Source organism: Mytilus edulis, chromosome 2 (assembly GCF_963676685.1).
Source record: "Mytilus edulis chromosome 2, xbMytEdul2.2, whole genome shotgun sequence".
NCBI lineage: Eukaryota > Metazoa > Mollusca > Bivalvia > Mytilida > Mytilidae > Mytilus > Mytilus edulis.
This window is the reverse complement of record NC_092345.1, coordinates 88,898,099-88,913,113: the sequence shown is the minus strand read 5'-3', so window position 1 is coordinate 88,913,113 and position 15,015 is coordinate 88,898,099. Positions and strand designations below refer to the sequence as shown.

At 31.5% G+C, this 15,015-nt stretch overlaps 1 protein-coding gene across 2 annotated transcripts in view; it reads left to right on the top strand.

Annotated features, from left to right (window-relative positions):
• Window positions 1–15,015, top strand: part of LOC139513320 (uncharacterized) — a 30,682-nt gene that overhangs the window by 13,319 nt on the left and 2,348 nt on the right. For both annotated transcript variants that reach the window (XM_071301712.1, XM_071301713.1), the window contains exons 2-13: window positions 1,170–1,344; window positions 1,964–2,065; window positions 2,863–2,961; window positions 4,693–4,791; window positions 5,731–5,829; window positions 6,708–6,808; window positions 7,425–7,764; window positions 10,393–10,584; window positions 11,995–12,269; window positions 12,763–13,024; window positions 13,115–13,457; window positions 13,961–14,008. In XM_071301712.1, the coding sequence (XP_071157813.1) occupies window positions 1,216–1,344; window positions 1,964–2,065; window positions 2,863–2,961; window positions 4,693–4,791; window positions 5,731–5,829; window positions 6,708–6,808; window positions 7,425–7,764; window positions 10,393–10,584; window positions 11,995–12,269; window positions 12,763–13,024; window positions 13,115–13,457; window positions 13,961–14,008 (2,089 nt within the window). In that variant the 5' untranslated portion in view covers window positions 1,170–1,215. The remainder of the gene's footprint in view (window positions 1–1,169; window positions 1,345–1,963; window positions 2,066–2,862; window positions 2,962–4,692; window positions 4,792–5,730; window positions 5,830–6,707; window positions 6,809–7,424; window positions 7,765–10,392; window positions 10,585–11,994; window positions 12,270–12,762; window positions 13,025–13,114; window positions 13,458–13,960; window positions 14,009–15,015) is intronic.

Below are 15,015 nucleotides of genomic sequence, written 5' to 3'. Positions count from 1 at the left end.
GGCAAAGGTTTCAACTCCCTCAGGCAAAGTTGACTTAAGATGAATTTGGCTATTTATTGTAGGTATTTTTGTCATATGGCTTTTCAACGGTACTTATACATACTCGAATTTCAAATGTTTTGCTTTGAGCGTTCTTGACGCATGTAATTATTAAACGTGTTGTTTCAATTTTGTACATCACTAAGTCGATACCCCTGTTGGTGGACTATCAGCCCCAGAGGGTATCATCCGCTTCGGTACTGACATGATTTAACAAACCTTTCTAAAATTTGTCGTTTATAAATTTTGATATTATTAAGAAACTAAGGTTTAAACTCCCACAGGCAATGTTGACTTAAGATGAATTTGGCTATTCAATTTAGTTTTTTTTTGTCATATAGCTCATCAACTGTTTCGGTACTAAAACATCCTCGGATTTCAACGAATGCAATTATTAAACGTGTTATTTCAATTTTTTAATGCAATTTCGAAGGGTTTTTACTAAGTTTGATTACAAAAACTGTGATTCATAACAGTATAAGAACAAGTTTGTTATTAAAGTGGGTTGAATTAGTGCCCATATGAATAACTACAACCTACGTTAGTTTTCTCGTTTGAATAGTTTTGCATTTGAGATTTCGGGGACATTTATAGCTGACTATGCGGTAATGGCTTTGCTTTTGTTACAGGCCGTACTGTGACATATAGCTATTAATTCGGTCTCTTGTTAAGAGTGGTCTCATTGGCAATCATACCATATCTTCTTTTTAAAATTAAATTTTCATAGACAAAATTTAGAGCTTAAATCATCTGATTACACTTTCAGTAAGTATCTAACATTTATGTCTTTCTCATTGGAGAAGAAGGAATTATTAAAGTTGCAGCAAATATATTTGTTTTCAAATTAACCAAACGACCATTTCATTAAATAGGAAAAATTTGAGTGGAAGTGTAGTGTAATTAGATCAAAGAGTATAGTCTCGAAACCTCGTCAAATTAAATAATATAGTGCTTTGAAGTTATCTATTGTTAGAACTTCTAGTTTTTAATCTCATATTCGTACATATATAGATTTCTTAATTCAAAGTATCATTGCCTCCCGCCATGATCCTTTTTGTTTAAAAACAATATGTGTCCTTGAACTTTTTAATCATTGTCCATATCTTCTGATAAGAACTCCATTTTTACAGATATCAAAGAAAAACAAAGGAAACATATATATATATGACCTAAACTATGGCTGCGGAAATAGCTTCGACTGAGAACAGAGCAAACAGACCTAAATCGAAATTCTCTTCCAAGGTTTTCCCGGCTAAAACGACTAAAGGAGAAGAAATATCTGTTCTACAAGATGACAGTCAAGAGGTTAGTTGTATGCAGTCAATTGCTTAGCTTAAGTATATTTATAAAATGCAAGATAAATAAATGTTGAATGCAAAATTAATTTGTAAAAATATTTGATGTTTAAGCAAAAACTAAACAAAATTAATCTGTATTAATTGGTTCCATTCAAGGAGAACATACTATTTATTTAAACGCTTTGTGTGCTTTCAACTTCTCTGTGGATGTGTTTCAAGGGGGCAAAATTATATTAGTGAAAAAAGAGGCATGTGAATTTTTGAGATGCTAATGAAATCAGAACGGGACATATTACCGTTATAGTATACACCTTACAGTATGTTAATCATGTGCAAACAGAAAAACAAGTAACCGATGTTGTATTTATCACTTCATTATATAAGTGAATAAAGTGTGTTTTATTGTTTGGCCTTTAACTTTTAACATCACTGATGAGTCTTTTGTAGATGTAACGAAAGTCTGGCGCAAATACTAAATTTCAATCCTGGTATCTATGATGAGTTAACAAAAGATTAATCTATACTACAGCAGCATTGCTTCAGTTGTATTTTGATCTAATTTCTATGTAATACTTTACTCCTATCTAATTTTGACATAATGATATTGAAAAATGCTTCACTTTCAGGACAATAAGGGTTTTGCACTCATGTTTGCCACGAAGAACAAAAAGAAACAAGCAGCTTTAAAACTCATGGAGAGTGGTGCTGATATACACTTTCTTGATCAAGTAATATATTTACACGATGTTATTTTATGAATTAACATACTTTCTTGAATGGTTTTATAATAGAAAAACGGAGTTGTCTATCCTGGTGATAAATCATACCTTTATTGCTTAAAGATCACACCAGCGTTCATTTAATGGGCTTAAAAATATTGTAAATATACTTCATGTTTTAAAATTGTATTCATATATTATATAGCTCACGTTCTATTTGAAAATAGTTTGATATCGTTAACTGTTATTTTGGGGTCCCTTTTTGGTTAATATTTGGAAATGAGTGTTTCTGATGAAGGTAAAAGAAGGAAAACGTTCCGACCGCCTAATATTCATCAAGTGGTATACATGTTTTTATATATTTCCTTTACATTATGTTATAGAGTTTTGTTCTAGTTTTAAAATAATCAGTAATGTAAGACTATATCATTACCTATGATACACAAATAATATACATATTAGGTCATAGTTGTTTTAAATGGTCTACTTCAAACACTGATTGCTATTTTATTTTGAATAATGCTTTACTGTATTCCCTTGTGAATTGTTTATGCGGTAATGCCCTGTACTTAGAGTACTGTCCTGTCTTAAGTTTGTCGATTTAAATTTGTTAAACGTTAATCAGTTACAAGTCAGTCTATGCATCTATATGACATTCCTTGTAGAAGAAACCAGGTATTTATTAACTGCTTGTCTTTTTCAAGGAAACGTATAAATTTTACACAATATAAAAAAAAAAATATTTACATTATCGTAAAGATGATACACTAATTCTGCATAACTGTCTCCGATATTCTGTATTTCAGACAAAATGTAATGTATTACACTATGCAGCCGGAGCAGGATATGATGGTTTGATTTTGAAAATTCTTTCCAAAGGTACCAGTGTTAACTTACAGGATTGTGTAAGTATTTCATACATTCATTTAAGGGAAGCGCTTATGTGCAGCTTAAACCTTTCAAATACTAGTAAGTTTCTGTTAATATAGTTAAAAAAACAATAAATATGGACGAGATTCAAGGAATATTTTGTAAAAAGGTTCTTGTGGTGGAAACGTTAAAAAAAACGATGGAAATCAGTTTTAACGTTACGCACAAAATGGCAAAAAAACCATTGTATCTTGGTCTTTTCTAACGCCGTGGACAATTATCCAACCACAGCTACAAGTCTAATGGTTATCATTTTATGAACTACACAAGTAAGTGATTATTCTGCAGTAATTTCGTAAATTTCTGAGACAGGGCCGTTTTTAACCCTTCGTGGCCATACTCCTTTCGTATACTTAAAAAATTTAATGACTAACTATGTAATTAGTTTTAAAAAAGCATGTACACACATACTTCTAATTTTAGAACAATGATAAATCATCAATTACATGTACTTGTAACGAGTTTTATAATCGGGTATGACGAAAAAAGCAGCCAATAATGTAGAGGTTGTAAGACAAAAACAACCCAACACAACTATACATACATTTTTGGTTATAATATCATAAATTCTTCTTCATTCATGACCTTACTCTTTACTGTTGACCAAATAGCAATCAAGACCCATTGGTGGCATTTGGCTGTGTTTTGCTCGTTGTTCGGGTTGTCTATTTGGCGCATTCCTATTTTTATTCTCAATGTTAATCATACAATTGCCATATCTTAGCTTTTGTTTTCTTCCAAATATTTGAAAACTTCTACTTTGTACTCGCTACCGTAACTACACAAATATCGTCATTAATGATTATTAGATTATCTAAACTAAACTTCCGCACAGTCTTATCAAATAAAACCGTCCTGTTGTTTGATGAGCTTTTTTAATCAAATGATTCTGATAGCCAATGTATTTGTTGCGAATCATTAAAAGCCGTCCTCTATATTGAAATTAGTTAATACGCTAGTTATACTGAACGGATCTGTGGCGTAAGAATAAGTCTGGTATTTTGTTAATTTCCTGATCGACAACATATATGCAGGTTTCGGAAATACAGTTTATCAAAAGGTTATCAGTATTTTCATTTAATGGAAATATTTACTCACTGTTGGTTGGTATCAAAATTATAAGTCATAGCAAACTAAGTACGCCATGACAAAAAAACAAAACAAAAAACACACAAAAAACAATAAAACTCAATATAGAAACTAAACACTGAGTTACACGAAACCCATCAAAATCCGGGGGGGGGGGGATCTCAAATTTCCTGGAAGGATAATCATGCTTTACATAATGCACACAAGTGGCTTAAATTACTGATTACTTTAAGACAGTCTCTGTTGTTCAAAGTGGTCAAAGTTTAATCAAGACACAAATAACTTGCAATGAATAAAACACATTTAGATATTTTCGTTTATATATTTTTAAACTACCTGTACCATAAAAGTAAGGATTTGATTTTCTGATTTAAAAAAGTTACTATACAGGCATATAAGGCGTTTACAACCAAATATAAAACAATTTTGTGAAATACATTGTGCATTTGTGCTACTTTCATATATACATCAAAACATGAGTTTAGGTATAAACCTTCATAAATACATTTGATAATTTAGATTTATCATGACACAAACAATGCAACAATGGAGACAGATATCTTTTACTAATCTTCAACACTATGTTATGATAAACATCATTTTCTTTTGTATTTCAGAATGGTGAAACAGCGCTTCATAAAGCTGCACGCTCGGGTCATGCTAAAGCCGTTGTCGCTTTGGTAGCAAATGAAGCGAATGTTTATGTATTAAACTTGGTATGACTTTTTACTTTCAACATGAAAAAAATAAGAAATGTGCAAAAAAAGTACAAAAATACTGAACTCCGAGAAAATTTCAAAAAGGAAAGTCCCAAATCAAATGACAAAATAAAAGTTAAAACACATCAAACAAATGGATAACAACTGTCATATTCCTGACTTGGTACAGGAATTTTCTTATGTAGAAAATGGTTGATTATTCCGGGTTTTATAGCTAGCTTTATCTTTCACTTGTATGACAGTCGCATCACATTCCATTATTATATTGACAATGATGTGTGAACAAAACAAACAGACATAATAGCTGTTCGGTGTGAACCAATGCTCAGTGTGGAATATCGTATCTTGACCTTTAATGGTTTACCGTTATAAATTGTGACTTGGATAGAGAGTTGTCTCATTGTCAATCTACAACATCTTTCTTTTTCTATATAATTGGTAAAAATGTCAAAAACAGGGGTACAACTATCAACATTACAATCTTAATCACTACAAAACAAACAAATATGTAACAAAGAAGCAATAAAAGGCATATAGACAAAGTATGTTACCAAAAATTAAAGACAAGAATACACAAATTTTCAATAATGCAATAACACAACGACGGGATGTATAAGTACAAAGCCACGTCACATATGTATCAAAATAACATAAAACGGCATATAGACAAAATGTATTAGCAAAAATGAAAGACAAAAATACAAAAATGTTTTACAATATCACAATAACGGGATGCGTAAGTGATAAATATTGTATTTTGTGACCTTGCAACAAATATTTCGGGGTAACAATATTTTCTCTAAACTGTATGATTTCACAGAACGGATGTATCAAATTGCATTTTATCTATTTTTTTTTATAATTATAAACTATTTACGCAACGTTCCTTAATTTTCAATGTAAATAACCAACTAATAATATTAATTTTTAATTTAGCATGGTCAGACCTGCTTAGAGCTAGCTGTCATTGGTAGACATGTAAAGATTATCGAAGCTTTATGTCTTTTTGGATCAGATCTTGTCATGCAAGACTGGGTAAGAATATATTGTCATATAGACCATTGAAACCAACTTTATTTATGCAGCAACCAAAAGCTTAAAACCAATGTATGCACAAGTAATTTTGATTTCTCTCTTTTACGTGCATCCCCATATACCCTCATTTCACCAACAAAAGAACATGAAGAAGTAATCCTGAATAAACGTAAGTGTATTGTATGTTTCTTTTCAATGTTATTAATAGATGGCTGTATCTTCTTTCACTGAGCTTGATACTTGAATTACATAAGTGTCCAAGCCAACATCGTTTTATTGATGAGTTTCCAAAGTGCCAGACGGGCTACTATTAGATAAGTTGAAATAATCTCTTCAAATATTTATGGACTTCATAATAGTTTTACTTTTTTGGCAAATAATCAATGATTTTACATTGATCATATCTAAGTTTATGTGCTTAATCAAACACATGACAGTAACATTTGAATTGTGATGTATTTATGAAATCTTTTTAGCAAACTTTCTTTCAAAATCCATTAACAATGGAAGAGTTCAATAAAGGTTATAAATAATGTGTTGTGAAGAAATTCCTGATGTATAAATAATGTTCATTAAGATCTTAAACGCGACTTCCGAAAAGAACAAAGCGTACACGTTGTGACATATACATACCGTAAGAAGTGACTAAAGGAACAGCATCGTCTAAAAAGGGAACATTTTTATTTATGTTTCCATGAGTAATTTATTAACAATAGGGAACAAGTCTTTTTTTAGTAAATTGTTGTTTTTCGTGTGAAACTGTTGTATCCAAATTGAGCAAAGGTGAAATACGTACATATTATATTTGTTATCTGTAATACATGTATACAAGAATGACAATATATATCTTTATTATCGTTCTACTTCTTCTTCGACAGCAATGGTTAGAGGAAGCAGTAAAGTCACGTGATAAAGAAGATCAAACTATTGTTGATATATTCCTGAAGCACAATAATCGTTTATTGGGATTTAAACATGGGTATGTATGTTTTATTTATCATCAGGTTTATATTTTTTATTCTACAAAATTACCATTTAGGTTAATATGGATATATTTTGAGAAGATTTGTATATAACGCAAAACCTCATTCATGAAACATCTGAACAAGCTTTTAAAAATGTTTCTCTTTGTATTTCTTTTATTTCGATCAGTCATTGAACATGGAAAATTTTTCATTACTTTTAAGTTATTAATAACAAAAGTATTATTTTATACCAGGCATAGGGTAATGCAAAATTTGTAATTGTAATGCATGTCTTCTGATGTTATAAAGTAAATGTTGTATTGCACCGACTTCTTACTTGTTGCTTACATTACATAGGTATACAGAACAGTTATTGCAAATGCTTTTTTATGACTTTTTTTCAAAATGTTTGATTTTGTACCCCCTTAATAATAAAATTTCCAAATGTAATGTGTAATTCAATGCATTACTTTGCAAAAAGTAATTGTAATATAATGCATTACTTTGATAACTGCATGTAATTGTAACTTAATGCATACTTTTGTTAAAGTAATTGTAATATGATGCACTACATTGCAATGCAATGTCTCCATGCCTGTTTCATACAAGCTATTTTTCTTGTTAAATTAGTGGCATATCATTTGATGTTAAATACATCGAATCTGGATGTGATGCGGACATGAAGAAAATAGGAGCGACTTTGATGTCAAAGAAGTCAGCACACAAACCTTACTACTTCTACTGCTCTAGAATTCATGTAGAATACATAAATGTCCAGAAGTATGTCAATAAAGAGGAAAAATTGTTCAGTGATACATACGAGTGTAAAGCATGGGGAAGTTCTGGTACTACATTCAATTTGAAATTAAAACTTAATGGAATTCCTAACTGCAACGAAACCTTGAAAGTCATTTCTCCAAATGGAAATGTCGTCAATATCGACAGCTCCTCTAGGAACGAAGAGACAAACGTACGTAAAACCCATATTTGTTTTTTTAATTAAATTATTTTTCTTAAATATAATAACAAACAACATCAGTTAAGAATAGTTTTCATACATCATTTGTAAAAATATGATTAAAATTGCCGATAATTCATGTCTGCTTAACATATGTTATCTCTAAAAGGATAACAGTTAAAACAAACAAATGACAACATGAAAAATGCAAGATAAATAACTCAAAACCAATTTAAAAATGATATTAAAGTACTAATTAAATTGGGTTACAATAACATTTGTCCAGATTAACAAAAACAAACATATGTCTAATAAAATGTCACAAATCAAAATGTCTAATAAAATGTCACAAATCAAAATGAAAAATCTTCAGGTATTCACGCATTACATGCTATTCCAAAGTCATATCTAGTAGCAGGAGTTAAATGTACATTCAGGTATTCATTATCTTTGAACATGTCATACTGATAATTATATGAAAAGTAGCTATTTTGAATACAGATGAACCTTATCCTACCTCCATGACAAATATGTTGTTGTCCCCGCAGATAAAGCCCGAAACAACATCGTTTTTGTTTGTAAAACTCATATTATTAACTGCTTGATAAACGAATTAGGTATTGACGACAATTCACTTGGAAACTCAACATATACCCTCACGACACTTACCAAAGAGGAAATCCGGAATAATTATAGGTCTTTGCTATGTTCCTTTGGAATTTCAACCAAAGATGAAGAATTTGATCTTCCATCACTGTATTTGATACCTAAACTACATAAGTGTCCGTACAAAAACGGTATATTGCTGGGTCTTCCAAGTGCTCCACGAAACCTTTTTCCAAATTATTAACATGTATTTCATCAGCAAACAAAGACGGGCTTCAAAGTTATTCTGAAACTGCATATTCTAGAGGTGGCGTGAATCAGATGTGGATCCTTAAAAATTTCAAAAATCTTTTAGAGTACATACTATTTAACTCTCCTTTATCTTGTTATAGAATTAAAACATTTAACTTTTCAACACTTTACACAAGTATTCCATATTCCAAATTAAAAGACAAATTGAATGAGTTGGTATTGCTTTGTTTTTTAAAAAAGAATGGCCAACGTAGATACAAGTATCTTGTCTTAGGGAGGGATAAATCCTACTTTGTCAAGGATTACTCTGTTTCAATTAAAAAATTCTCTGAAACTAACATTATCAAGATGCTTGATTTCTTGATTGACAACGTATTTGTTACGTTCGGAGGACGTGTTTTTCAACAGACTGTCGGCATTAAAATGGGAACAAATTGTGCCCCTCTTCTTGTCGACTTGTTTCTTTATTATTATGAGGCTAACTTCATACAAGAACTTCTTAGGAAGAAAGATAAGAAGTAAGCAATATCCTTTAACTTACCGCTATATAGATGATGTTCTTTCACTAATTAATTCGAATTGGTGACTATCCCATCTAACTAGAGATAAACGATACAACAGATACAGTTAAATCGGCCTCATATTTTGACTTACATCTAGAAATTGACAATGAGAGTCGGTTGAAAACAAAACTTTACGACAAAATGAATGATTTCAGCTTTCCAATTGTGAACTTTCCATTTCTAAGTAGCAACATTCCAGCAGCACCTGCATACATGGTATATATCTCCCAATTGATACGATATTCCCGTGCTTGAATTGCCTATCATGATTTTCTTGATAGAAGGTTGCTGCTCACAAGGAAGCTATTAAAACAAGAGTTCTAAATGGTGAAGTTGAAATCATCCCTTCGTAAATTTTACGGACGCCATCACGAGTTGTTTGACCGTTATGGAATAACCGTTTCACAAATGATATCGGATATGTTCCTAGCGTCGTAACTACAATCCCTTCCCTTTCATGAATGTGACCTATCGAATTAAACAATTTACCAGATTTGTCATCACATAAGCAACACAACGGGTGCCACATGTTGAGCAGGATCTGCTTACCCTTCCGGAGCACCTGAGATCACCCCTAGTTTTTGGTGGGGTTCGTATTGCTTATTCTTTAGTTTTCTATGTTGTGTAATTTGTACTATTGTTTGTTATTTTAACTTTCTTATTTTTAGCCATGGCGTTGTCAGTTTATTTTAGATTTATGAGTTTGACAGGCCCTCTGGTATCTTTCGTCCGTCTTTTATACAATTATAAATGCAGGCTTATAATGTACGTCATTCTTATGCAACATCACAGTATCTCTAAACAATTTCCTTTTGTCTTACAAATATTTGTAGGTATTTATCGACTATAGATCCTAAAGCTACTATCAAGCACTAAGCTATCATATTAAGGCTACTTTGTGAAATATTTCTTCTATCTTGTTTTGTAATATACTTTTATATCACGCTCCTCGAGTGATATGCGTTTTACATAGAAAAAAGAACGAGAATGTATAGCTCAATGTTCTACGTCATTGACGTTGCACAGGAATACTGCAATAAACATATCATCAATAGCTATTCAAACATAAGGCTTTCCCTTGCTATTTAGTCCCCCCACTCGTTTGAAAAAAAATCCATTGATAATCTATAATTAGTTCATGCTAGTTGTGAATGAAGAAGGTTTGCTATTTAATGTAAATTACAATTTTCAATGACGCTTGATGATTTTTTTTTTGCAGCACACATATGTGATTGTAACTATCAACATCAAACATGGTGCAGTTGTTACATTCATGTTTGTTACTGTTAAAAAACCAGAGGTATTCGGCATTACTAAGCGGGCAGTGACCATTCAACCACAATTGGAGCCGGATGCTGTAATAGATATACCTAAGGACACGTTTGATTCTCCCGGAGATCTTCTGTTTAATGTATGATATTTTTTAATTGTTTAATTGTTATCATAGTTCAGTAGTTGAATTACTTTATCAACTTGTTATAGAAACACATGCACTCCAAATTATGCATAAGCGGCCATCACCTATATTTTAAGTCTAACATGTACACTTATATGTTTTCTGGTATTGTTGGTATAAATAAAACCCATAAGCGTTACCGTTTGAATGTTTGAAATTTAAGATGCAAAATCAGGCTAAAAAGTATGTATCAATCTTTAATCTAGAATTGCCTTCATCATAGTAAAGTAACCCGTTAATGAGAATTTTTCTGAATATGATTCCATAAGATTTGACTTTGGCGATTATATATGGATTTGATAAACAGGAATAATCAGTGTGTGATTTAAAGACCTCTATTCCAGGTGCTCTATTAAAAGTCATATAATCAAACTCCTTGTTTTGGGTCATGACAAATCCAAGTTGAAAAGAACCACAAAAATGCCAACAATGAGTACATTAAGATGATGATTGAAATGTGATTTTATGATCGACAACATATTTTTATATTTTTGGATTGGATTCAACAGACATTCAATTTTTCCATCCATATTAATTTTGCACTACTGATAGACTTGTTGATTTGAATCAGAATCCATCCAGAATATCGAATATAGAAAAAAGTACACTTTACGCTCGTGAATGTTCACATGAATTTCATTTATAAGGGATAAGTTATCCTACCAAAAGTCGTTGGTTCTCTCCAGTTTCCGCCACAAATTAAAACTAACCACCACGACATAGCACAATTAATGTTTAAAGTGGCGTTAAACACCAATCAATATAACGGATAATTTCTTTACCATAACTGCGTCAAAAGGAGTTATGAGGAAGAACGACTGAAATCAGCATTAATTAATGAGAGGCAAAATATAACGAAAGGCATACTCATCTTGCAAGTCGGAAACAAACTGACGATGCAATGGCAAAAACGGCCAGAAGACGAACAATAGCACACATAACAAAACTTACATCAGTTTAATGGTCATTACTATGAATTGGTTTAACGAATCATTTCATATCAACTCTTCACAAGATACTAAATGTCACAATGATTAACATCTATAGGTCACCGAACGGTCTTTAACATTGAACAAAGCCTTGTCAGCTATAAAAGGTTCAAGGCTTTATTATATCAGCTCACTAGCACTCAATGTCTTTCAAAATACAGTGTATTTTAAGATATTATGTTCGATATTGATTCAATAATGTATGGGTGTTTTTGGTATGTGCATTTTTTCGGCAAATGGTTGATTTTTAGATTAAAAAATGTATTTTACAATTTGAAATATACACATAGTATTGCCTTTAGGCGCGGTATATGAGTGACCATTTGCAATTTATCTAAGATATATTGTTAACATTTAAGTATAGTACGTTTTACAGGTTGTAGAGACTAAAGATGTCGGCATTGACGATGGAGTATCGAACAGGGAATCATTTATAGTTACAAATGTAATTGATCTTTCCATGAGTAACCACCAACAACCTAAGCAACCAATCGACGTAAAGTTACCAATGCATTCGACAGCAAATGAAGATAATGACATTGTTATTTTAACGTCGTCTAAAGAATATCCCGAGAAAATAAAAGATTGGGAAATCATTGAAGCCAAAAAAGAGAAAAATCGCGCTTCCTTCAGAATCTCGCATTTCTCCATGTATGTTTATCTGTTAACCATATTGTTTCTTAATTTCCATACCTCCTTTGATTTGTCCATTTAAAACAAGGAAATTATTTAGAAACTAAATTGTTCAACTACCCCCAACAAATGACCATATATAAGTTTGGCTGCTTTTTGTAGTTCGTTTTTTTCTTCTTCAAGTTTTAGCTCCTTTTTGGGTTTTTTTAATTACACAACCTTTGAATATATAGTTTTGAAAGTTCCTTGTGATAGGAGATACAGAAATCACTTCAAACTCATAACATTTATAAAGTGTTGTTTTTTTGTATAGCACAAGGTCGATACCACTGATGGCGATATATTAGTCCACGATGCTATTATAAGCTTTTTGGTCAATTGTTCGGTATTAGCTTGATTTATAGCACTGTATGTACAAAGTGCAACCTAGACGAGGAAATTAATGATTTTCTGACTTCGTTTTTAAAGGTCAAATTCGATGGTTTGAATTAGTTCTATTCTTTGTTTGCAGATTTACAGGTGTTTCAAAGAAAAAAGTTGAGACGGATATGGCCGGTGTATGTAAGAGTGTACAAAAAGCTTTGAACAACGAACGACAAGTGGAGTTCTTTGCATTGGCAAAAACGCTTTCTAGTGATGAATACGCAATAGTTATAGAATGTGCCTTACAAAGAAAGGCAGCAAAGAGAAAGAAGGACTGGCAGAATCAGCAATTTAGCACTCAAAAAGTTGAGGGGAGGTGTCATACAGTACAGATCAATCAGTGGTTTCGAGTAAGTAATTTACCTGTTTAATATTGATTTTTATTATAAAGAAAAATTTGGAGACCGATTGCTTAATATAACTTTCTTATACTTTTACAGGTAACGTTCGGCGGGAATATAAAAATAGCAGGAACAGAGCAATCAGATACACAAAGGCTTATGTTTCATCCGAACAGAGATAACTTTCATATTTTCAGCACTGAGTTATTAGACAAACGTAATCCTCCGACTGGTCGAATCGAAATTGAACTAATAGTAGAGACAGAACAGGAACCAATCATAGTTTTAGAAAGTGAAAATTGTTTCAAAAGTAAAGAAACAGTAATAACAAGAGATCCAATCACGACTTACACGAATCTAACATCCTTACCCATGCACCTTCTTCCAGAGAAGGTAGCTCCCGGTGAGGGTACAGAGAAGGTAGCTCCCAGTGAGGGTACAGGTATGTACTATGTTTCAATATTTAGATTTTGTATAATATCATATGGTGTCAAATCATGTGAAGACTACTGTGCGTTTAACAGTCATGGTTTCAGTTTTGGAAAAGTATGATAATAAACATCAATTCCCTCTGGTTACAACTATAAATCTACATATATGAAGCTGTTGCAACAGAAATGTAGCTGAACACAATCTTTAAATATGTGACTTAGTATGAAGCGTCCTAATTCCGATGCGGATTATTTATACATCCCGAACAGCGTAACTGATGACATCTTTATTGAGCATCGGTTTTATTGTAGGATGAGAAATGTACAGGTTACTTTATTTCAAAACGTTATTCAGTTCCAGTTATAATGTATATTAGATAACAACAGCATATACATTGTAAGTAAAAAAAATGAAGAAGAAAAATCAACAAAGAAAAAAACCGAATAACATCATTTCAACACATATATTTCTAATAAATTAATATCCGGTTTTAATTTTTTTTTGTCTTTACAGTTTCAGACATTGAAGTGAAGGTAGTTCAGCCTTTGACCGATAATGACTGTAAGTAGCAATATATATATAGCTCTCTTGTTTTTTTCTTCATAAAATAATCACATGAAGACAGGTTAATTGTCATTATTATTTTCAACTATGGGTATTAACTCCTCATCACCCACCTAATACTTTAAAATTTGAATTTCTTACTAGACAATAAAAATGTGAAAAAAGTTAAATGATGATTTTTATAAAAACGCTTACAAAATTTATGAATATGGGTAATACAGTTTGGTTTCCAAAGTAGAAGTTCTATAACATTATTCAAAATAAAATAAATCTTGCAAACTGGCGATAGCTCATGACTCTACAGAAACTAGAAAGTTTAAATAGTAATGTTCATTATTTACAAGTTAGAAATTTGTTAAGTTGTCAAATATGAAACATAATTTATAGTGAAAAATTTCAAAACGAAAATGGATACCCACTGTCATGTATCTGTTCATTATTAAAAATAGTGACTGTATGTTAAAAACAAACGATGGAAAATATATGACGAAAAACTGCTTAACTTCTAATGCACGACCTTTCTTTGATGAAATTTTAATTGTTTTTCTAAACTATCTTCTCATCCATAATGTTACAATGAACTTAAGTGATTGTTTCGTGAATAAACTGTACCATATAACTGTTCTCTAATTCTCAGTAGATTTATAATTTTTCTGACAAAATGACTTTTTTCTTTATTATCAACGAGTGTTTGTTTGATATCAATCGTTATTAGGTTAAGATTTTAATATTTTCTAGCTTTCTACGGGTTTTATGTTTGTGGCGACATGAAAAAAGATAACCATCTTTGACGACGACACATAGAAAGATCACGTCTTTTTGCAGATCATTTGAAAATAATAAGAGACTTTATTTACATTTCGATTTTAGGCATCAGATAAACTGGTTCAAAAATCGAAACTTGAGTGATACGATATTCTACCAATCTTGACTTTTTAAATTTGAAAAATTTAACCGCTTTGAGTAGATAAATATTGTCAAACATCCGACATGTCCGATGAAGT